General features: G+C 37.7%; 1 protein-coding gene across 1 annotated transcript; it reads right to left on the bottom strand.

Moving 5' to 3' along the window:
• Positions 1–201: 201 nt before the first annotated feature.
• skic2 (SKI2 subunit of superkiller complex) lies at positions 202–25,098 on the bottom strand. Its single transcript, XM_052093281.1, has 29 exons — positions 25,030–25,098; positions 24,633–24,754; positions 24,358–24,479; positions 24,141–24,258; positions 22,920–23,034; positions 22,484–22,558; positions 22,346–22,399; positions 22,100–22,257; positions 21,807–21,977; positions 20,432–20,577; positions 17,273–17,419; positions 17,102–17,186; positions 16,899–17,005; positions 16,649–16,795; positions 15,596–15,692; positions 15,258–15,470; positions 13,632–13,742; positions 13,427–13,538; positions 11,472–11,590; positions 9,463–9,594; positions 9,172–9,309; positions 6,529–6,633; positions 5,591–5,723; positions 4,947–5,073; positions 4,658–4,868; positions 4,241–4,351; positions 3,692–3,910; positions 1,059–1,199; positions 202–851 (listed from the first exon to the last, which is right to left on the bottom strand). Exons 1-29 carry the CDS (start codon positions 25,040–25,042, stop codon positions 651–653), a joined length of 3,750 nt encoding a protein of 1,249 aa, XP_051949241.1. The 5' UTR covers positions 25,043–25,098; the 3' UTR covers positions 202–650.
• Between the last annotated feature and the right edge of the window lie 129 nt (positions 25,099–25,227).

Below are 25,227 nucleotides of genomic sequence, written 5' to 3'. Positions count from 1 at the left end.
ATATCAGTTGTTACAAATAAAAAACTGCATTACTGTGTGAGTGTGTGGGGTACAAACATTAAGAATAAAAAAAGAAATTGCATTAAAACAAATTATATATGCTTAAGTTATAAGTTAACTATCACCAAAGCTAAAGAAGTTACTTTTTTCCCCCCTTTAACATCAAAATTAAATGTACAAGTATATCACTATATGCATCAAGACTTTTTTTAATGGCTTTGCAATATAAGCATCATGACAAAGTATGAAAATACAGTAACCTGGCATTCTATGCATGTTATTAGGCCAGCCTTAACATGGAACACTCAGTCGTATACAATATGTCTCCCTATCCACTGAGGGGTCCTTGCCCAGAAACATTTAAAGACAAAATGGATGAAGCAAAGGTTGAAGAGCACTTCTGATTTAATAGTCATATTATCAATTACAGTTTATGATTGGTTCCAACTTCCTTTTCAGATTGAGTTTGGTCAGGTGAGGGGTGGGGTGTAAATTATTCCTCAGCTCAGACACACACATACACAACTCAATGTAAACATGCACTCAGTAATTCAAGTACAGTTTCTTATGTCCATATTTTGTAAACAACTTTTTAAATCCCATTTCATATGAATCAACACACAAGCACACATTCATTCTGTTATTCTCTCTCAGTGTGTATAGAGTGATGCGGTAAACACAATGTCTCTGCGTATGGCCAGCGAGGCTCTCTCCATCTTGCTACCCAAGACGGAGTCGCCTACGATGCGAGCGGCCTGCCTCACTTCCTTCAGCACCTCATCCAGCCTCTGGATACAGCGCACGATCGTTCCCTCCTGCACATCTGTCAGCTCAGCAATCTCAGCAAACGGCTACCACACACAAAACACGGTATAAGGTGCAATAAAATTCAGTAATCAAGTTTTTCCTCAAACTTAAGATAACTTGTCTCTATGATATTACTGGTTGAGGGTCCATAAACACTATCATATCTTACTAAAACTAACCCACATAAAGAGGCCACTATTACATTCAGCACAGGGCGGTCAGATCATTTGTGTTTTAGGGTCAGTGCTCACCATGCCTCGTGCCCAGCAGTACACAACCTCAGTCAGGCCAAACTTGAACTGGGACACAAAGTCTTCAGCAGTCTGAGTTATCCCACAATCCCTCTGCAGATCACCAATACGCTGTGCCACGCAGAGTACTTGATTGATGCCCTAAAGAAACAGAGAGATAGAGACAAAGGAGGAAGAAGAAAACACTAGAGAAGGAGAGTTTTGCAACACAAATATAGATATGGGAGAGTGTGTCAAAATTGAGTTTTTCAGAATAATTGCGATATTAATTTCAACAATCCTGATATCTATTCTTAAAGCTATAGTGCGATTTCTACGGCACTAGCAGCATTGAACGGAAACGCAACGCTTATAAACAGCTTCCCGAATACAAAGTAAATGTTCTGCATGGCAGGTAAAATAATTTTTTTGTAAATTAAACTTATACAGGTCTTATAATATACATCATGTTCTTTTTAAGTGTCACGTTAGCGAGTTTCACATTCAAAGGCAAGAAACACCATTACAAAATGTACAAATGAGTAATTTAAATTCATCCCTTAATTGAATTAAAAAAAGAACAAATATGGTTACAGTGAGTTTTAACATGATTTTAATGTGATAAAATCACTTTCTTACCTTGAAGTTATATCCAATATTACAGCTGCGTTGTCATGTCAACGTAATAACATTATCCCAGAATTGGATAAAGCGTTACAAAAATAAGGTTACAATACGATTTAATCACATTAACGTGTATAATGTTAAAGTCTTTTGGCTATACCTTTGAAATGGATTTGAACATTTATGGACTGGCCCCATTTATTTACATGATAACCAAAATGTTATAACCGAAAATGCACTCCTATTGTCTTATGGTCATTTTTGACCCGGGACAGGTAAAGAATAGGTTATAAATACCGCTTAGTTTTTGGTACTGGAACAAACGTTGTGAATTCGTCAAGACCATCAAAACAAACAAAATTAAAAAGTTTTTTTTTGTTGTATATAATTGCTCAAGAGAACTAACAAACTGTTCATTCCATTGTCTTAACTGTTCAATTTCGACCCATATGCTAAGAACCAGTTGTGACCCTTGACCTTCAGAATTTTATTCAGCTTTAAATAGTTTTTTGTACATTTATGTACCTAAAAATTTACAAATTTGACAAAAAATATTTTTTTTTTATTTAAAATTTAGCTCTCCTCGCCCCATACTGTTCTCTAGCTCCCCCACCTGCTCTATTGGGTACTGCATCATTCCCACCCATTGCATACTTCCCTTTCAAAAGGGTTTTTTGCACAAATGCATGTCCATGTATGTTTTCACAGTTTTGAACAGGTAATATGTTAGTAAATACATTATTGATTATGATTATATAACAAAGCATCCCCACTGGTAAAAGACCTTTTGGATATAATTTTCTCCTAAACCATTAGATGGCAGAAATATTTATTACGGCACCTTCCTAAACTCCTGTATCACTGCAACAAATCAGTGCAAAAGAATGTTGCAACGGACGTGCAAATTGGGCCCATTTTGACTGCTGGAAAAGGCAATAGCGAAATGTGTGTGAAATAAGCTTGTACTTAAATTGTAATTAAAGTAAAATGTACACTGTTGATTTTCAACGATCAGAATAAATAAGTGTAATAAAGTTAAGATATAAAATATTTTAATTTATATTAAAGGTAAATTATGACATTGCATTCTAATGTTTGCCAAGCTTTTTAAACAAAAAAAACTAAAATAAAAAAATAAAAAATGTTATTCAATTAATATTATATATATATATATATATATATATATATATATTTTTTTCCCCCTGTCATTATACACTTTGGGACCACAATAAAACTGACTTTCATTAAAGGTGTGTGTGTGTTTTTTTTAGTGCCGTTATACATTAATCAAGAATGTATGAATTTTCAATACCCAAAGGACAAGTTACCCCATAAATGCTGATGATTGAGTTTAACTTGTATTGATTGAAGTAAAAAGTGGCACATCTGACCCCACTCTTAGTACACAGCTCTTAGTACAGCACTGCATCAGTCTCTTTTGTCCTATCCTCCACACTCTCCTCCATCTGCTGTCTAAGTGCTTACACAACTAGAGCAGGGCAGGAAATGTAGTCAGACAGTCAAACTGCGGGTACATCACCTGTACGCCCTAACCTCACAGTGTTCCAACAGTAAGAGCATTTTCACATTGATTTATGACACACTGTGAACTAAAAACTCTTGTGCACTTCTCAGTCTCCTGTCATGACTTATTTACGGTCCCTTTAAAGCACTTCCATGTTTCTGGGCCATTCAACAACACACAGACATGGCGTGTGCGACTCTCCGCTTTGCTAGAGGCATAAAACGCAGGCAGACAGCATTCACAACACTCTCATCCAGACATTCTCTCACACTGTCATCTCTCCATAATCATCAGGACTATATATGATATGTATAACACAATTCCCAATCTTGTTATCTCAGGCATGAACAAGTGTTAAATATTACATTAGTGTGCATATTCTATTGCTATTTGCCAATAATTTATTATATTTAGATGGATTTTAGGCATGATATTATTGTATTAAATGCTTGGTATGTGCATTCATGCTTAAATAAAGACTTTGAGACACACTGCACAGTTTTACCTCCTGTAGCGTGTTGGTGATGTGCGGATCTATCTGGGTATTCTGTGTAAAGATGAGGCAGGACAGCAGGGCGGCACTTTCCTCAGGGGCGAGAGGACTCAGCGTGTTCTCAAACAAGAGTTCCGTCAGTAACAGCTCATGACTGCTGATCTGACACGCCACTCGCCCCTTCAACTGAACAGCCCCTGTGCTGTCCACATACTGCAGAGCTTCCAGCACCTGGGAATATAGTACTATAGTGTTGTTTATTTTGGCCAACATATTTATATAGGTTCATCCCTATATGTCTTTATTAGGAATAGCTCAGTCTGTCTACATGTTTAGATGGAAAATATGTTCATCCCTTGATAGAATTATTACAACTGCATATCAAAAAAACTCTCAACTTCTCTGTGTTTTACATTACTAGCTGTGAGGTCCCATTACTACAGATATCAGTGGGTTTATTATTAATAATCTACATGTTAAAAGTGTTGGACTGTGCAACTGGCACATTTCCATCTATAATGTAGATATCCAGTTGAGTGACAGTGTTTGTGTTGAACTGACCTTGATTCTCTGATGGTACTCAGGCAGCAGTGTCAGTGATTGATCAGACACAAGAAACAGAAGTTTATCCAGCTCTTCCTGTACACTCATCCTCTCCTGTATGCGTGCAAACTGATCAAGATATTCACAGAGAGAGAAAAGATGAGAGAGATCTTATCACTGTACTCAATCAGCAGACAGCAGAAGGTGAAATGTGGAAGTGATTAGTGAGAGCTAATGAGACTCATCAATGTCACACTGAATAAATGGAGGTCTAGGCGCATCAGAAAGTTACAGAGCCAAATTCATACTAAATATGGACCACAAAATATAGCAACGGTGACACTATTTAGAGATGTCCGTTTTTCTTTGAGTGATCAAAGCTCAGTCATAATGAATCTGAATGAATGAAAAATGGATGGTTGGATGAAGACAGACCTGTTCAGTGAATGTGGGTGAGTGGATACAGTGGAAGTCTTTCAGGCAGTCTTGTAACACTCGCTGTCTAATCACCCCCTCCACCACATCCACACCCTTCAGGTGCAGGTCGTTCACAGGGTCAAGGGTCGCTATGCCACCTGGATTGGCCTCGGCCAATCGCAGGAGCTCTTGTGTTGCTGTAGAAATGGCCTGACCTGGTGGATCAAGTCTAGGAAGAGAAGTTTATTTAACATTTTCAACAAATGCAAATTCACACAAGTTTCACAAAAAACTCACACATACACACCTGAAGCGTGGCTGCTGCCTTTTATTGTAGTTGTCGATGATTCTCTCTGGGATGACTTTGAGTGTTTTGGCTGTGATGGCAGAGATGTCCTGCAGCTTCAGCTTCTGCACTGTATGACTGCAGGGTCCTGAACATGCACACACACGCACGCACACAGACACACACACACACACTGTAAATCACACCATCTGTACAAGTATAGAGTTGTAAATGTAGGTGTCATTTCCGATGCTGCTCAGTGTTATAAAATGTACAGTTCCAGTCATGGTCATATAGGTCCAGACTGATTGGCCAATACAGCGTATCAGCCTTGCTAAAATACACAATATCATAACAGCTATGATGTGAAACAACTGTTCATCCATGTACTGAGTGAGTAACAGTGCAGCATACATAGAGGCCAACAATTAACATTTGTTTACATGCCTGGAAATAAATCTTCTAGTGGAAGAATGACCCTTAGTGAATTTTCTAAATATATATATATATATATATATTTGTTTTTTTTATGAAAATTTGTGTTTGGCCATCGCACAGCCTCTCATAATTTATTGCTTCAGTATTGCAGTGTGTATATATGTGTGGATGAGACACTGAGTGTCAGGTTTAGGGGGTGAATGTGTTAGTGAGTGTATATGACTGACCCTCTGGAATAAACAGTGTAGCGCTGTAGATGGGGGGTAAGTATTTGTTTGACCTATCAGCACCAAGCTCCTCATTACCCTTCTCACAGATAATGAGAGCGGTAAACATGCGATTTACAGCATCATTGGACACCTGTAGAGGTGAGACACAGGAAAACAAATAGTGAATATAGGGGACTCTCAAGGGTCAGATGCTAAAACCCTGTTACTGATCTTAGTTTATGAAAAGAGACATTGACTAATGTTTGCAATATTGATCAAAATGTAGTCATATAGCAACAAGAGGTAGACCTGTGATTAAACTGTGTTATCAGCAAAAATCTATGTGGTTTTTTTTAATGTTTTCTTTTTTATTCCTCCGTGTTGCTCTGTGAGCGGAGGAGTCTACAGTTAAAATGGCTATCAATTTTAGAACAGATAGAACAGATCAATATTTAAATCTTTTTGTTTTACTAAAATCTCCACGTTCACTTTCACATTCTTCTTCCTTTGTTTTTTCAATTCCTGTTCTTTGTGCATATTGCAACCAACTTCACAGGGAGGAGAATTGAAAGTAAAATAGGACTTAAATATTGATCTCACACACACCTATCATATTACTTCTGAAGACATGGATTAAACCACTGGAGTCTTATGGATTACTTTTATGCTGATTTATGTGCTTTTGAAGCTTAAATGTTCAGGTCGCCATTAACTTGCATTGTATGGACCTGCAGAGCTGAAATATTCTTCTAAAAATCTTTGTTTGTGTTCTGATGAAGAAAGAAAGTCATACACATTTGGGATGGCCTGAGGGTGAGTAAATGATGAGACATTTTGTAAATTAAATTTTTGGGTAAACTATCCCTTTGAACAGAATATGGACCATAATCATAATATGACATGCAAGTAAAAGTGACCATTTTATAGTAAAATTACTTCTTTATGCAGTCACACACCTGTAGAATGACTCCCAGGGCGTTGTGATGCTGGACATTGTTCACTATCACCACCCTCCCAACAGACAGAGCTTTGAGTCCATTCATTGACTCCAGCACAGCTCGCTAACAAAAACAGGGAGACGTGAGAGAGAATATAATTGCTGACAGCAATGTTTATACTAAAATGAAAGACTTTTCCATAGCAGTGTTTATTGTATCCATGGATTTGTGTTTTGTTAATTATATATGCAGTGTGACCTAGAACCATAATGGTGTGTTTGTGTACATTTGTATAGCTGGCCAATACTCAAGAACCGTTTGGTCTAACAAAAATCTTTTCATAACTTTTTGATGTGAGTGTCACTAAACGTTACACGACAAATTTCGAATACCCAAACTTTTTGAGTATCTTCAGGACATGGCTCAAATGACATACCTAATTTCATAATGATCCGCCAATGCGTTTCTGAAATGCAGCCGATGCCCAATATGGCTGACATAGGAAAATTGGGTATCATACGACTCCATTATTAGAATCTTAAAACTCTTGAGAAGGTTGTTTTCAACCAGTTGTCCACTTTTCTTTCACATAATAACCTACATGACAGACATCAGTCTGGCTTTAAAAAAGGACATTCAACGAAGACTGCCCTCTTGTTAGTAGCTGAAACCCTGAGACTGTCTAGAGCTAACTCCAAATAATCTGTTGTCATCATATTTGACTTGTCTGCTGACTTTGACAGTTAACTACTAGATTCTCCTGTCTGCTCTCTCTGACCTGGGCATAACAGCAACTGTGCTTGGATGGTTGGAAACATACCTCACAGGCAGATCATTCAAGGTCACCTTGAGAGGAGTACAAGTCACACGAGCAGACCACTGGAGTTCCTCAGGGATCAGTGCTCGTACCCCTCCACTTCTCGATCAACACTACATCACCGGGATCGATAATTGAGGCATATGGCTTTACCTACCACTGCAACGCTGATTAATCATTCCACTACCTGTCGTTCCAGCCCAACAACCCACCGTCACACCTCGTATCTCTGACTGCCTCTTGGAGATCCCGGCCTGGGTGAAGGATCTCCATCTTCAGCTCAACCTTGCCAAGACTGAACTCCTTGTAATCCCAGTCATCCCGTCTCTTGACCACAAGCTCACTATTCATCTTGGTTCAACTATGCTAATGCAACCAGAACAGTCCGGAACCTGGGAGTGGTGGTGGATGAACAGCTTAACATCTCTGCCCACATCTTATCAACCACCCAGTCTTGCAGGTTCACACTTTACATCAGGAAAATTAGACCTTTCCTGTCTGAATATGCTATGTAGCCCCTGGTCCGAGTTTTGGTCATTTTAAGATTGGACTACTGTAATGACCTGTTGGCCGGTCTCCACCAAGCACGATTAAGCCACTGCAGATGGTCCATAACACAGCAGTGGGTCTGGACTTCAATTAGACAAAGAGGGCTCACGTCACCCCACTCTTGATTGCCCTGGTTACCTGTAGCTGGTTACCTGTAGCTGCCCGCATAAAATTAAAGGCTTTGACTCTGGCCTTCAGGACAGTTTGTGGATCAGCGCACTCCTACGTAAAATCACTCCTCCAGGTCTATGTCCCAACTTGCTCTCTGCGGGCAATGAACGAGCAGTGCCTGGTGGTCCTGTCACATAGAGGCACAGAGTCCAATTCACGATCATTCCCTCTCTCTGTTCACCTGAGTTTCAGTGAGCTTCTAACCTCCACACGATCTGCTGAAAAAATCTCAACTTTCAAGAACAAGCTGAAAAACACATCTGTTCCGAGAGTACTTAACCAATACACTCTAAATGCACTTACTATTTTACAACAACAACAAAAAAAATATATGTCTTTCTCTTCATCATTACAACTCCATCCACTGTGAAAACCTGGCAGTGAGATACTGCAGATATTGCTGACTTTTGTACGACAAATAATTTGTTATGTTCTTCATTTGTAAGTCACTTTGGATAAAAGCATCTGCTAAATGACTAAATGTAAATGTATGCTCCAAAGAGACCAGACTCATGATTTTAGGCCAAACATTTCAGAAGTTATAAGCAAAAATTGTAGTGGGCAGAGCTTCGAAACAATGCTCATTGGGGCTCTGCAGACCCAAGGAATTAGATTTTTTTTATAAGGCCTTAAAAGGTAAATGGGCATAATTTGGCATATGCAAATTAGCTGATATTTCAATGATGTGAGCAAGCATTTCAAAAATATTTTTATTTTGCATTGAACATCAAGTTAAATGAAACACAGATATAAATATGTCAGATAATGTGACTCCTTTGCTGTGCTGTGGTACACAAATACAGTGAGTTTATACTGTATATTTGTGTATGTGTTTGCGAGTGTGTGTGTGTGTTTACGAGGACATTTTTTGAGTTTACAAACTAGTAATTATGAGGGTATTATGCTATAAATGTTGTTTATGAGGACACCCCTAGTGTCCCTGTAATTCAAACAGCTTAAAAAAACATACTAAAAAAGTTTTTTGAAAATATAAAAATGCCAAAAAATTCTATGAGGGTTATGTTTAGGGGTAGGGGATAGAATATTTGTACAGCATAAAAATGATTATGTGTATGGAGAGTCCTCATAATGATAGGAGTACCAACATGTGCATGTGTATGTACCTGCAGGATCTCTGTGGTAATGCGCAGCTCTGTGATGGTGTGGTAATATGACAGTAAGTCAGACAACTGACCCTCAGTGTCCAGTGGAGGGAGAGAAGAAAGAGTGCTTTTCAGCTCGCTTATTCTTTTTTCATGGGCCTGACAGAGAAAGAGGGAGAAATAAGTCATAAAAGAAAAGGAGAATTTCAAAACATTTCATCACACATTTCATATTTCAGTCTTCAGTAAAATTGAAAACACCCGACAGCTTTTTATCTTCCCTCAAAGACTGATGGAAATGAGTCTGTTTACCTGTGTGTCTCTGTGACTCTCAGAAAAGCTCCTCCTCATCATGTCAGTGACCCTCAGGGCCTCCACACGCAGCAGGTTCAGGATCATAGAGTAAGTCAGTCTGAACTGAGACTGCAGCACTGTTGGTTTCCCCTGATGACGAGGAAAGCGTCACACTTTAACGCCATCTTTTTGTGTTCTTCAATAATTCAACCCATATCATCTACATAGTCCATTACAATTCATTGGCTGGAAACTGAAATTCAAATCTGCTGGCTATGATAATGAAGTGGCGTCAGAAAGAATACTGTCATCATTTACTGAACCTCACTTTGTTCAAAACCCATATGAATGTTGGGCAGAATGACAGCTTCAGTTTCATTCACTTGCAGTGCATGGAAAATAGTACCTAACACCTCTTTTTGTGTTCCACAAAAGAAAATAATATTGGTTTGGGTGATTCAATTATGACCGAATTTTTGGGTAAACTATCCCTTAAAGCGTCCAAATACCGTTTTTAGCAACTAAGGCTCTTTGAGAACATGGACACAAACATATAAGATCAACCTCTCTTCAAATAAGAGTATCACTGCGCAATCAAAGGATCTGTGTACGTCAAGGCTCTTTGTGCTCTTTCAGTGTAATTAGAGTGAAGAAATTGGGTTGACATACACCAGCAGCACTTGACAACACACTATGTGTGTGTGATTACAGCATTGGCTGCTGTTGCCATGACGCCCGCAGAGTTGATGAGCACACAGATTACAGTCCCATCAGTGAGCAGCCGCCCTCATCCTGCTCTGCTGGGTCAAGTTCACCATTATATGGAATTTTAAGTGAAAACCTCATTTTCTCAAAGCATGGGAATCACTTGACTGACGTTTTCTGAAGAAAACGTGGTGAGCTTGCCAGTGCTAAACTCACCGCCACAATACTACGGTGTTCTGGGTGAATGCCAGGGCTTTGCTATGCAGTTCTTAAGGAAATCTGGGTTGTTTTTAACACGTTGCTATGTGAAATCTGGATGGTTTCTTGCTGACCCAAGTAAAAAAGCCCACCTTCATGTTTCAGAAAGTGTAAAATTTTAGTCAAAATCTCTAACGCTGCATGAAACATTGGGCCTTATTCATGAAAAATTAGCATTTAAATGAAGCGATCGGAGTATCATTTGAACAGCGGTTTAAGTGAAACACTTTCTTTATGAAGAGTGAAAAGATGGATCTGACGCCACTGAGGATCTATAGACCTTATTCACGTTAGCACCATCCTTGATTTTTAATAAACGTAAAGTCTCTTCAATGGGCTGTACTGCAGTTTAAAGCGTTTTTGAATCATACCACGGACAAAAAAGTTAGAAACGATTACACTGTTTTCGGTTTGTCAATTTTTGTATGAGGTTTGGATATATTTACAAGCATAAAGGATGCTTATATGAGATATAGCAACCAATGTAGCCTGTAGCATCATATAGAAAGCCACAAATAAAACATTTTCTGCCTCATTCTATGAACAGAATCCACAAACGATCGGAAGATGAGTGTTGTGTACACTCTGTGGGGTTTTTAAGTAACTTTGAAACAGCAGAAATAGTTCCTTGTGTAAATTGCCATGTGAACATTTAGCATTATGTCAAGGAAAAGTGGTATTTCTAGCCATTACAAGCACCTGCTGCCAGTCTCAATTATATTTTATAATGAATTCTATCATGAAAATCCATGATAAATCTTTTTTCCTTTAGTAAGACCTTTGATGTTAGTGCAGAGAATTTTACTCTGATTAAGAATTGTTATTGTTTCCCCCTGTAAAAAAATCAAACAAATCTATAAAATACATTTATTTGAGAATCTACACAGCATAAGATATTTAGGCTTTTCCAGAGCAAGTATTGTTTATATAAGTGTATTTTGTTTCACAGTACTGGTAGACTTTTCAAGTTTTTTTCAAGTTCAAATATCTGCCAGTAACAGAACCCGAGGAGAGAAATGAAGTAACTACATGGAGATTCAAACAGACACCGGTGCAGTACTAACCAGCATCATGGAGTGAAGATCTCCCATATCATGAATTCCAGCCTTACAGAGGATTATAACTGTTCCTGTGGCATCCAAACCTCTCCTGCCAGCACGGCCCGCCATCTGAATATACTCTCCTACAAACACACACACACTGGTTTCATTATATTAGTGACGACATCTCATAGATGCAATGATATTGAAATTACAAAATGAAAGATTATCATGAAAAATATATGGTTGAATTTGTGTGCTTTGGGTGATCTGCAAAATGTCTTAAACCAAATCAACCTATTACGCACACGTAGATGTGTCCAACACATCAAAGACCTGAATACAGTCCATTCACATACGCACTAACATCTGCACTGCCCAAGCATAATTAATGTGCTCATTCATTAGAGACTGCTAATTTACCCAACTCCTGGCTATCATCATCATCTGTCTCCACCAACAAGTATCTGACAGCTCCTTTCCATATAATAGCTACTATTATGATAATAAGTCATGATTATCATTTTAATTTAGAATAATTGCAAGAAGCGAGCTAAATTGATGCACGTCAGGGCTTGTTTAGACATAACAAACATGTACACACCTGGTCACTTCATGTGCTTTTAATGATCGGATATAACAATCCGATCATGAAAAGACCCAGTGTAAATCCCCTCTGTAAAGCAGTACAATGGAAAGGAGGAGGCGAGAACTGGCCTGGCGATATATTAGCCTGATAAGGGACCGGGTGTGTATAATCACGACCCGGCCCCGCCCTACCCTGTCACACTCTCCAAGATGGATACGAGATGGATATAAACCACCTCCAGAGGTAGTTTGAGACCCATTCCAGATGAAACTCAGTCAAGTGTTAATGCATCTGGTTGTTCAAGCTACATAAGTAAACTTTACTCAACCCAAACAGTGCTACGTCAGCATAAGGAAAATGTGAAACATAATAGCATTTGCATAGGGTTCCCACTGCGCAATAAATAATTACAAATCAAAAAATGGAAGCATGCTGTAGGAGAGACAGAATTTCATTTATTTGATACAGCTCACTAATGAAACTAAACGCTGACAATAAGCGCAGCTGATGCGCACTGACATATGACAAGCCCCAATGGGAAAAATGTACAGCGCGCACAAACAAAGACACACACACACATGCACTGCGCAAAGTCACTTGGAATCAAATAATTAATCACATCTTTTGAATTCGCTGCCCGGCAATAGCATAATTCCGGAAGTTAACCATTGTTTTTTGGCATATAGAATACGTGGTTCCAAGTGTTCATTTAAGTGTTAACTTGAATTTACTATGTAATCTCAACACAATTACTTTGTGAAGAAAGAACCTAGTTGAATTGAATAAACCCAATAAAATGTCAATGACATGTCAATGCAACTCAAATAAATATTTTTAATTTCTTTATGTACTAACTAGTGAAAGGGAATGTTAGCATGATAAATAAATGCTGGTTGGAAGCACTACAGAGTGTAGTATAGTAACTATGTTATGGTTAGCACAGTATTTGCAAAATGAAGCGAGCAATCAATTTCATGTGCGATCATAAAACTGTCCTCATCGTTAGCTCAAGCTCCACACTTCACCATAATGGAAACTCACAAATCTCAAACATAACAAACTCTTCTAAATCTCAACAACAAAACATTACACACTAACAAGTATCCCCCTTTATATTCATCGTGCACAACAAACACATAAAATAACACTTAATTTGAACATTTACTCTTTGCTATGAGTCCCATTCAAAGCATGCTGGAATAATGGAAATCCCAGCCCATTTTCAATGGAATGTGCTTATTCAATCAGATAGTAATCCGATCAGTAAAAACGCATGTAGTGACCGAGTGTAAATACCCCCAAAAGTACCAAGTAAGCTGCCTAAATAGGAAAACAATGCAGCTAATTAGGTTTTGGAACAGAAGTCAACAGTGCTGAATAGTGTTTTTACCAGGAAGTAGGTTTCTGAAGCCAGTGCCATCGTGTTTTCGGATGCTGTCAAACACAACAGTCCTGGCGGGCATGTTCACGCCCATAGCAAATGTCTCTGTGGCAAACAACACCTGAGAGGGAGAAAGACTGTTAGTGGCCAACTCTTTCTATAATCAAGGATGAGTTACTGTAGATTAATCAAATGAAGCGTTATTAACACAAACCTTCACTAAACCTCTGGAGAAGAGCATCTCAATAACCTCCTTCAGGATTGGCAGGATGCCACTGTGGTGAACACCAATCCCTCTCTTTAGCAAATCCCGCATCAACAGAATCTGAGTGCACACCAACACTGATAAACACTGAAACTGTACTAGTGACAGAAGTCTTGACAATGGCTACTGGACATTTCCTAAAATATTAAAAATAATAATTGAATAAGTTCATTTAATTTCAGCAATATGGTATCTATTATTACATTTATATTTGATAAAAATGTTCTGATCCTGGATGCTGATTGGTCACTTCAGCTTCCAGCTGTGCTAAAATAAACAATACAGTAACAGCTATGTGAAATTCAACATGTCACATTAATTTAGCTGCATAGCAACATTCTGTCAGGGACTATATTCTTTTAACGGACGGATGAATGAATTTAATTAATACAGTTGTGGCCAAAAATATTGGCACCCTTGGTAAATATGAGCAAAGGCGGCAGTGAAAAATATATCGTTATTTTTTTATACTTTTGATCTTTCATTCAAAATATTCAAAAAAATCCATCCTTTAATGGATCAAAACAATTCCAAACACAACACAAGTTTTACAAAAAAAACAAATATTTTAGTCAAATATGTGTGTCACCCTTGTTTTCAATACTTTTGATTCAAATAATTTTACATTAATTATTTTATCTGTTTGTATTTGATAGTCCATGATGCCATGTATCCGAACAAGATGTCCAGGACCTCTGGCAGAAAAACAGTCCCACAACATTAAAGATCCTCCACCATATTTAACCATGGACATGAGGTACTTTTCCATATGGCTACCTCTCGTGCGCCAAACCCATCTCTGGTGTGTCCTGCCAAAAAACTTTTATTTCATGTGATCATAGAACCCAGTCCCATTTGAAGTTCCAGTAGTGTCTGGCAAACTGATGACGCTTGAGATTGTTGTTGGATGAGAGCGGAGGCTTTTTCTCTTGAAATGGTCCCAAACAACTTGTGATGATGTAGGTGGCATCTGATAGTTTTGGAGAATTTCTGACCCCAATATCCAACTAATTCCTGCAATTCTCCAGCTATAGTATACTAAAATATTTTTTTTTACTAAAGAACTATAGGAATTTCTAGGGGTGCCAATAATTGTGGCAAAGGTGTTTTGGAGAAAATATTTAATTTAATTATGAGACCCCCACCCCCAATTAGTTTACGTCAATTAAAGGTTAGATTTTAGTGAATATTTTGAATGAAAAATCTAAATTATAAACAATAAAGAAAATATTTTTGGTTACCAAAACAAACCTGCATCCTTAACATTTTTTAATATGTAGAAACTGTTTTATAAAAGCAATAAAGCTCTGAAAGACATGCTATATTGTGAATGTAGTCGCAGCTAAAAGAATTACAGGCACAGCTGACCCATATATTCACAACACACTGTAGCACAACCTCTTATACCTTTGCTTGCATTTTTTATTTAGTTTATTTAATGATAAATTAATTGATTCAAATTACTTTCAAATTACTTTTATTTTAATATTGCTAAAATGTATATATTAACTTCATTATATTTGCCATCGGCTATTCTGCGCTCTATTAAGTTTTGGCCTTTGAAATCACAGGTACCTGTGGCAGTTGCCGATCTCCTCCTCTCAACCTGCTCAGACTCTTCTGGAGGAAGGAATGGATCTCGCTCTTTTCTACGGAGCTGGTCAGATCCAGAGATGTCAAAGATCGAGCGTTTTCATCGCAGCGTGTACGGGAGAATGTGAATGCCACCACTGGGGTCTGCTGCCTCTGAGACAGATAATTTAAGAGTGTCTGCCATATTGCTCGATCCTACCAAAACAAGAGGCGGATACTGGTAAAATGTATGCATTTATGGATAGATTGAGGTGTTAACTATTGGATGACTGAAGGTCATAGGAAATTACCTCATGAAAGAGAGGTGCAAAGACACTGACCTGACTGGCTGTTGTGTTCTGTGATGCGTTCTTCGTGCCAAAAGATTGTGCATGTTTACTTGTACGTTCCTTCTTGGCCTCCACTGCAGCATAGTAGCTAAAAAATGTATTTTGTTTGAATGTAAATGATTAGAGTCCATTTAAAATGTAACTCAAGAACTACTGTTATACTGTAATGACCCTTTCTCTTAGAATTTAACTGCATGTTTTTGTTGATGTAGCTTTAAGACTTCTACAGTGGCAAGAGAAAGTATGTGAACCCCTTGGAATTACCTGCATTTATGTATAAGTTTGTTTTAAAATCTGGTTTGACCTTCATCTAAGTAACAATACAGAACAAACACAACCTGTTTTAACTAATAACACACACATTAATGTATTGTTCTTGTACATATTGAATACATAATTTAAACATTCACAGTGTAGGCTGGACAAATTATGTGAACCCCATAGGCTAATAACGTCAACAAAAGCTAATTAGAGTCAGTAGTTGGGAAACCTGACATCCAATTAATGAAACTAGATTGGAAGTGTGGGTTAGGGCTACTTTGACTTATAAAAAACACTCAAACATTTTGAGTTTGCTATTCACCAGAAGCTTCTGCTGACATGGACCATGCATCACAAAAAAGGACATTCACACCAGACATCCTAAGAAAATGGCTGAGCTGAAGCAGTTCTGTAAGGATGAATGGTCCAAAATTCCTTCTGAATGTGCAGGTCTAATACGCAGGTACTGGAAACGCTTGGTTGAAGTTATTGCAGCCAAAGGAGGATAGACTCGTTTTTAAATCCAAGGGTACACTTACTTTTTCCACAGCACTGTGAATGTTTAATGGGATGTGTTTAGTAAAGACATGAAAGATTAAAATTTGTGTGTTGTTAGCACATTGTGTTTGTCTATACTTGTGGCTTTGATGAAGATGAGATCACATTTAATGACCAATTAATGCAGAAAACCAGCTAATTCTTGCCACTGAATGTGTGGCTTTATCACATCACTTCTGGTTAGGAGACTAATTAATGATGTTTTCTAACGGTTGCTTAACTTACCCTTTGGTGATGAAGTTTCCTGTGGCATCCAGCAACAGAAAGAGCTCTTTCTGAGTCTTGGTGCTGTTGCCTGTGTAGAGATAATGTTCTAGAGGGATGGGCCTCTTAACGGTGCTGATCACATAGATGTGCCGCTTCTTCATACGACTAATGACAGAGAGAGCACAAACAACAGAGAAGTGTAAAACTCCACAATCTACACAAAGCCTGGTAAAATTATTTTTCAGAATAGCTTTGATAAGACACACACCCGATCCATTCACTGAACTCCACAGAGTTGGGCACTGTGGCACTTAGCAGAATGATGCTAACATGCTCCGGCAACATGATGAGCACTTCCTCCCACACCACACCTCTCTGAGGAAACCAGACAGAGTCCATTCATATGAGAAATGACAGCAGTGAAGAGAACAAATATAACTGAAATACATTCAAATAAAGAGAGTTCATCACCTCTGCATCATTGATGTAATGAACCTCATCGAAAATTACCCACTCCAAGTCACGAATGACCTCTGACCCATTGTAGAGCATAGACCTGTTAGGAGGAAGACAGACTGATTGACATCGCCTTTTAATGGATAATGAAGTAACTATAATGAAAAGCTGTTTTAACATTATGACCTCAAAATCTCAGTAGTCATGATGAGGCAAGAGGCTTCTGGATTCAGCTGCACATCTCCAGTCAAAAGCCCCACATCACCAAAAGTGTTCTTGAAGTCTCGGAACTTCTGATTGGACAAGGCCTTAATGGGGGACGTGTAGATGGTCCTATCAGGAAGAATAACCATGTTAGGATGTTCTGAAGAAATGTATGTCACTGTGAACTTTTTGAACACAACAGAGTTTCTTTAGTCCAACACAAGATTAGCACTAAAACATAAATAATTACATCATTTATTAGACTAATGTGGCCTATTAATTTCTTGTGGAATAAATTTATAACAAAACATAATGCAAATGAGTATATATATATATACACACCAATCAGCCACAACATTAAAACCACCTGCCTAATATTGTGTAGGCCCCCCTTCTGATGCCAAAAACAGCACCAACAGGCATTTCTGAGTGGTTATCTGAGTTACCGTAGACTTCATCAATTGGAAATAGTCTGGCCATTCTCTGTTGACCTCTCTCATCAACAAGGCATTTCCATCCACAGAAGTGCCGCTCACTGGATGTTTTTGTTTTTGGCACCATTCTGAGTAATCTCTTGAGACTGTTGTGTGAAAATCCCAGGAGATCAGCAGTTACAGAAATACTCAAACCAGCCCGTCTGGCACCAGATATCATGCCACGGTCAAAATCACTGAGATCACATTGTTTCCCCATTCTGATGGTTGACATGAACATTAACTGATGCTCCTGATCCGTATCTGCATGATTTTATGCACTGCACTGCTGCCACACGATTTGCTGATTAGATAATCGCATGGATGATTGTTGGTGCCAGATGAGCTGGTTTGAGTATTTCTGTAACTGCTGATCTCCTGAGATTTTCACACACAACAGTCTCTAGAATTTACTCCGAATGGTGCCAAAAACTAAAAAAATCCAGTGAGAGACAGTTCTCTGGACGGAAATGCCTTGTTGATGAGAGAGGTCAACAGAAAATGGCCAGACTGGATCCAATTGACAAAGTCTATGGTAACTCAGATAACCACTCTGTACAATTGTGGTAAAAAGAATATAATCTCAGAATGTTATTCTGAGATGCAGGTTGGTGCCAATTTGGTGGCACAAGGGGGACCTACACAATATTAGAGAGGTGGTTTTAATTTTGTGGGTAATCGATGTATATATTTATTAGGGCTGTGGATTTAACACGTTAATTCAGTGCAATTAATTTTATAAAAAATAACGCGTTAAAAAAATTAACGCAATTAATCGCAATGTAATATGGATCCGATTTGATTCAATATCGATTCATCTGGGTATATTTCAGTTATAATGTAACATGTTTTTTTGTTTAATTACATAATACGTACTGTTTACAGGTACTTACATTGATTTGTTGAACACGTGTTAAAAACCGGCACTGCCACTTTAAGAAAACCGACAGATCTGTAAAGAGGGTCTCTAAATGAGCGCACGTTAATGAGAGAGACTCCAATGACCTTATCTCATCCGTGCTATGCGTGATTAGAATTAAATGTTTATTTTTTGTTGTTTCTGATTAACTACTGACTGTAGAAAATAGAAAGGGTATTAAAAGAGACATTATTAAATGACAAAAGATTTACGTGGATCTCGCTGCTGAATATACCAGCACTATAATACACAATCACTGGTGAGTGAAATGTAAACATTTAATAGTCAGTTACCTATATACATTTTTAGTCACATACCTCAAAATTTGGTTGCAAATGCAAGTAATTTCCTCTCATTGTAGAGGGTTGCGAATAGAGTAAAAGATCTATCTTGGGATTTAAGAATTGATATCAAGATCGTTCAAATGAAGATCGCAATGCATCAGAAAATCAATATTTTTACCCACCCCTAATGTATATATAATCTGTCTGTCTGTCTGTCTATCTATCTATCTACCTATCTATCAAGTGCATGTATAATTTTTATTAAATGCATTAAAGGCTAAATAAAATAAATCTGTAATAAATGCAAATGTCTATAGGTGGCATTTCAAATGGTGATTATCAGTTTCATCTATTGTTTCTGGAACAATAATGTGTATGATAACATGCTAATGGGTAATACATACTGAAAAATTCAACTTACAACAGTATCATACATTTTTTTTACTTTCAATCTGTTTAATTCTACTTCCTTATATTCAAATCATAACTCTGCATCCTGTTTGCAACCTCTATATATTATTGAATAAGCATAAGTAAATACTTTCTATATAAAAATGTTAAATGAAGAACATATTGCCATTGTTTTAATTGCTTTGCTATTTTTAGATTTTGACATTGCATCAATGCACATTTTGATCTCCTTCTTAAGCACTATAAAGTTAGGTTTGTCATTTGTGAATTTACATTTATGGATATGCAATTTACATAAAAATAAAATAAAATGTATAATGAAACCAGCATCCTTTGAGTAATGGTCCTTAATATAATAACATAATAATCACATACTTATAGGATAAGAGAAATGTTTTTAAGATATTAACAGCAATGAATCTCTCAACATCATTCCAGAAACACTGTGTAACTTTGCAGGACCAAAACATATGAAAAATAGTTTCAGTAGAACTTTCGCAGAAAGAGCATTTTATATCAATATCACTTTTACATTTTTGTAAAAATTGCTTGGTAGGATAGACTCTATGAATTATTTTGTATGAGATTTCCCTAACCTTATTTGTAAGGAGAAATTTTTGGGGCAACGACCAAACTTGAGACCAGTTTACATTATTAAAGAGATTGTTCCAATAGAAAATAACATGAGGAGTAGAGATACTCTCTTTCAGAAATAAGGATCTAATTTTATAATTGTTAGATTTTAACATGGAAAAGCAAATCGAACCAACTGGGGTATTTTCAGGTCTGGGAGGACAGACACAAAGTGCAGACATATAGACACCATTTCTAAAAAGCATACCCACCTCAGCAGGTATAGCCTTTTTAACCACATTGAATCTATCTGTTTGTCTTTTTGTTCTCTTACTCTGATTAATATTGTATTGGGAAGCATGTGATATGCTCCTTTGCTGTAATATGGAAATTACTGTAATTTGATAAAAAAAAATCCTGTTTGCAACCTCAGTTCAAATTCAGGATTAACACACACACACACACACACACACACACACACCTGGTCATGTGCTTCTGGGAGAGTGCGATGGCGTATTCAGCCACCACAGTTTTGCCGGCAGAGGTGTGAGCCGCTACAAACACAGAGTCATGAGCTTCAAGACGGAGAATAGCCTGCTTCTGAAACACGTCCAACTCAAAGGGATACTAACACAGAGAGCAAAAAAAAAAATAAAAATGCTTACTTACACGAAACAAAAACAAACAAAAAACACTTTGCACTTGTTTTTGTTTAACAATGACAATGGTACCTATTTAGACCTTATATCGCTGTAAAACTGGTTTTACAAAAATCTTTTAAGTAACTTTTGGTTTTAATGTTATCTTTTAATTACATAATCAAATTTCTTGTTTTTGTGAACTGACACAGCTCATGTGCACAACTGCAGTCTTGCAAGTAAACAATGCAATTATTGATCTTAAAAGAGATAGTTTATGATAATCCTTTCATCATTTACTCACTATCATATCATCTTAAACTCATGTGACTTTCTATCTTCTGTGGAACACAAACAAATGTATGATGTTTTTGTCCATACATTGTAAGCCACTTGAGTCTAAACCATTCAAGCTCCAAAAATCACATAAAGGCAGCATAAAATGAATCCATTCGACTCCAGTGGGTTAATCTATGTCTTCTGAAGTCATATGATAAATTTTGGGTGAGAACAGACCAAAATGGAACTCTTTTATTACTGTACATCTTGCCATTGGAGTCTCTAGGCAGGATCATGATTTCAAGCTCAATTACACTTCCTATTGCTTGTTGCCTGTGCAAAACACAAGATGGTGCAAGGAAGTGTAATCAAGCTTGAAATCATGATCACCAAGGAGACTGCAATGGCAAGTTGTACCGTAAATAAGGAGTTAAATTTTGGTCTGTTCTCACCCAAAACCAACTGAATCGCCTCAGAAAACTGATTAAACCACTAGAGTTCTATGGATTACTTCTCTGCTGAGTTAATATCCATTTTGGAGCTTCAAGATTTTGGCCACCATTCACTTGCATTATATGGACCTACAGAGCTAAGATAATTTTCTAAAAATCTTTGTTTGTGTTCAACAGAAGAAAGGGGGGTAGGCCAGTCCGGATAGCACTCCAGCCTGAATCGGGCAGGGGAGGAGTGTTATGAGGAGGAGGGTGTGCTGGACTGTGAGGGAAAGGGAGATAAAGGGGAGCCGGAGACGCCAGTTCAAGAGAGAGAGAGACACACGCTGCCGCTGTGTGTGTTTATGTTTTTTTAAGTTTAGTTTATGTCATTAAAAGTTACGTTGACTGTTCTGCCGATTCCCTCCTCCTCCTTGCCCATCCCTTACCCGTTACACTGTCCCTTTCAGTTCTGTTTGCAACACTCCAGTTGGGTCAGTGGCAATACCTTAAAGGCTGGATCAGGGATGCGTTTGCAGAAGTCATTACAGGGTGAGGTGATATCCACTGGAATTGCCCATTTTTTATTGTCTCCCTTCTCCTCACCCTGTGTTTTTTTCTTTTGTTCAGTCTCACCAACCCTGTTTGCTGGAGGTTGAGAAGGAGAGACAGACGAATCCTGAAAAAAAAGTGGGTTTAAATATACAAGATTTGCCAATTGTTTCCAAAAGCTTTAAAAGAGTTTTAATTAACGTTTTGTTAATTATCTTGCTCAGAATTGTATATCAAAATCATGCATACTTTAATTCCCAGGTCCTCCAGGCTGTTGCTTCTGGGAAGTTTAATGGTCTCCTCTTTTTGTGAATTTCCCTCTTTTTCCTCTGGCAGAGTGTCAATGACATCATCAAACACTGACAAGAGCGACAGCAAGTTCACCTCACCCTTCATGGTTTTGGCTTCTAATGGCACATAGAGGAACAATTTTGAATAGTGCTGCACAACCCAAAGGGGGGATAAAACATATGGAAAGTAATAATGAAATCAGACCTTTCTCAATAAAGTCCATACCAGCCTTCAGTCCAGGAGGAACAGTCAACAAATCTAAAATGAGAAAAAAAGCCACCACAGTTTTTTACTAGACAAAGGACCATACTGTGACAATGACGATCAAGACAGATCACATACCTTTCTCAAAGTCAATGTCCTCTTCCATTTCTGACTTATTTATTATCTGCTCCAACGTCAGTTCTTCCATTCCAGCTGTTGAACAGACAACAGAGTTAAAAAACAGGACGTTTCTTTACTGATAATTGTGATATTTTTTATTGGTTACACTTTACAATAAGGTTCCATTCGTTAACATTAGTTAATGCATTAGGTATCATGAACTAGCAATGAAAAAATATTTTTTACAGCATTTTTTAAATCTTTGTTAATGTTAATCAAAACACAATTGTTCATTGTTAGTTCATAGTGCATTAACGAATCTTAACATATGTTGAAATTAACATTAACTAAGATTAATACATGCTGTAAAAGTATTGTTCATTGTTAGTTCACGTTAACTAATGGAACCTTATTGCAAAGTCTAATATTTTTATCAAAATATGAGCTACAGTACCTGGCAAAAATGGGTAGTTTGTATTACTCCCTCTAAGGCTCTCTGATGGAGGTCCTGGCTGTCTTTGCAATGAGAGTGAATTCTTTGCAGATAACCCTGTGTCCTCTAATAACACCTGACAGAATGACAGACAACAACATTATACAGTATACATTATAAAAAACCTGCCTTTTTTTTTATATGCTGGCTATGCTGTCCTTGCGCACATTAAAAATAAATTTTAAAGGTGACTTTTTTTTTTTAGAAGCAGCACCAAACTAGCCCAAATAATGGCTGTTTTCGAACAGCTTTCCTGAGTAGCCGCCCTGTCTGCCATTGAGTAAAAAACAGCTAGTCCCGCCCCAAACTAATGCCATTGAATTAGTCAATGTTACTGTGTTGGGCTGCACAAACAATCAGAGGAATTTTTAATAGTGTCACAGAGCCACTTTTGGAGGAAAACAACAGATGAATGGTTTACAACACATAGTTGTTTCTGCATATTAAGATGGGATATGAGAAACACAAATCATCTTTACAGTGGGATGAGAAAGTCTTAAAGGGATAGTTCACCCAAAAATGAAAATTCTCTCATCATTTATTCACCCTCATGCCATCCCAGATGTGTACAACCTTTCTTCTGTTGAACACAAACAAAGATTTTTAGAAGAATATTTCAGCTCTGTAGGTTCATACAATGCAAGTGAATAGTGACCAGAACTTTGAAGCTTCAAAAAGTACATAAAAGTAATCCATCAGACTCCAGTGGTTTAATCCATGTCTTCTTAAGTGATCCAGTTGGTTTTGGGTGAGAACATACCAAAATCTAACTCCTTTTTCACTGTAATTGAGCTTGAAATCATGTCGTGCCTAGAGACAGCAATGGAAAGATGAACAGTAAAAAAAAAAAATTATATTATGGTCTGTTTCTCACACACATTTATCATATCGCTTCAAAAGACCACTGGAGTCTGATGGATTACTTTTATGCTGCCTTTGTCCTTTTTGAAGTTTCAAAGGTCTGGTCACCATTCACTTGCATGAACCTACAGAGGTGAAATATTCTTCTAAAAATCTTTGTTTGTGTTCTGCTGAAGAACAAAAGTCATGCACATCTGGGATAGCTACATCAAACTAATTACACACATCACATTTAAAGAGATTTGTTACTATTATAACTATTTGTTAGTCCAAGCTTTACTAGACTGCATTTCCAGTGTTACAGATGCTTTCTCATGTTACCTCAGTGAAATCCAGCAGCATCCCGGTGGTGGGGTCTCTGACTACAGACAGACCAGAGTGCAGTGGAGACAGAGAGCAGTTCAGAAGAGAATCCACTTCTCTATTTCTCTTACTAATCCTGAGAGACAAATTCCAAGAGCCACAATTGATCAAGCATAAGAATGTGACATGTTTGGCAATAGAAAGGTGCTGTTTCTGAACATTTAGAGTTTCCTACTTGAGGAACTTGTTGAAGGCGTCATCCACATCATGTATGGGGAGACAAGCAGGATCTCTGAGAAAACGCTTCTCAACCTCTGTTTTCAGATCCAGGCAGGTGGGAGGTAGCCCATGGGGCAGCTGAAAAGATTGCCAAAATATTACAAACTGACATATAAAATATAAATATCAAGTTGAATCTGTTTTAAATATACATAATTTAGCTAACACGAGCCAACATTGAACTAACTCATAAACCACACATAATGTTTTCAGTATAATTGAATGATGTACTGTGCTCAGTGGAGGCAGGGGTTTATTCTTGGGCAGTGGGTGTGTGATGAGCTCAAATCTCCCAGAGCAGCCCATCTCCAGCAAAGACAGGGGCAAATCATCTGGACCCACTGGGGGCAAATCTACAAACGGCATGAACAACAGTACATCTGTGTCACTAGAATAACAGTCAGGCCAGAATGAAACTAACATGCACATATTTAAAGGATATAAAACATTGTCATATTGAGTTAGACAATGAAGTTGCTGAGGTGGCTGTCATGAGCGATTAAAACAACAGAAAGCAGATGAGATCCTGTACTGATTGCCGGTCATACCACCTTTAGGGAGACATACAGGCAGAAACCGAATTGCAAATTTCAAAGCAAACTAATATTTATGTTATATATTTTCATACCTATTCTGTCCATGTCACTATCTGCAGTTCTTCAGTATCACAGTGAAGTTTCAGATCAGGAGGATGCTGCGCACAATTACAGCGACGGAAGATGTTTATTTTTATTTTAACACTTTGTTCTTGCTAATATAGTGGTCAGTTTGTGTTACATTTGAAGTTAACTTTTTTCAGTAAAGTTTTATTACACAATGCAGACAA

The sequence above is a fragment of the Xyrauchen texanus genome, chromosome 26 (assembly GCF_025860055.1).
Source record: "Xyrauchen texanus isolate HMW12.3.18 chromosome 26, RBS_HiC_50CHRs, whole genome shotgun sequence".
NCBI lineage: Eukaryota > Metazoa > Chordata > Actinopteri > Cypriniformes > Catostomidae > Xyrauchen > Xyrauchen texanus.
The sequence above is the reverse complement of the archived record's forward strand: the minus strand, read 5'-3'. Positions and strand labels throughout refer to the sequence as shown.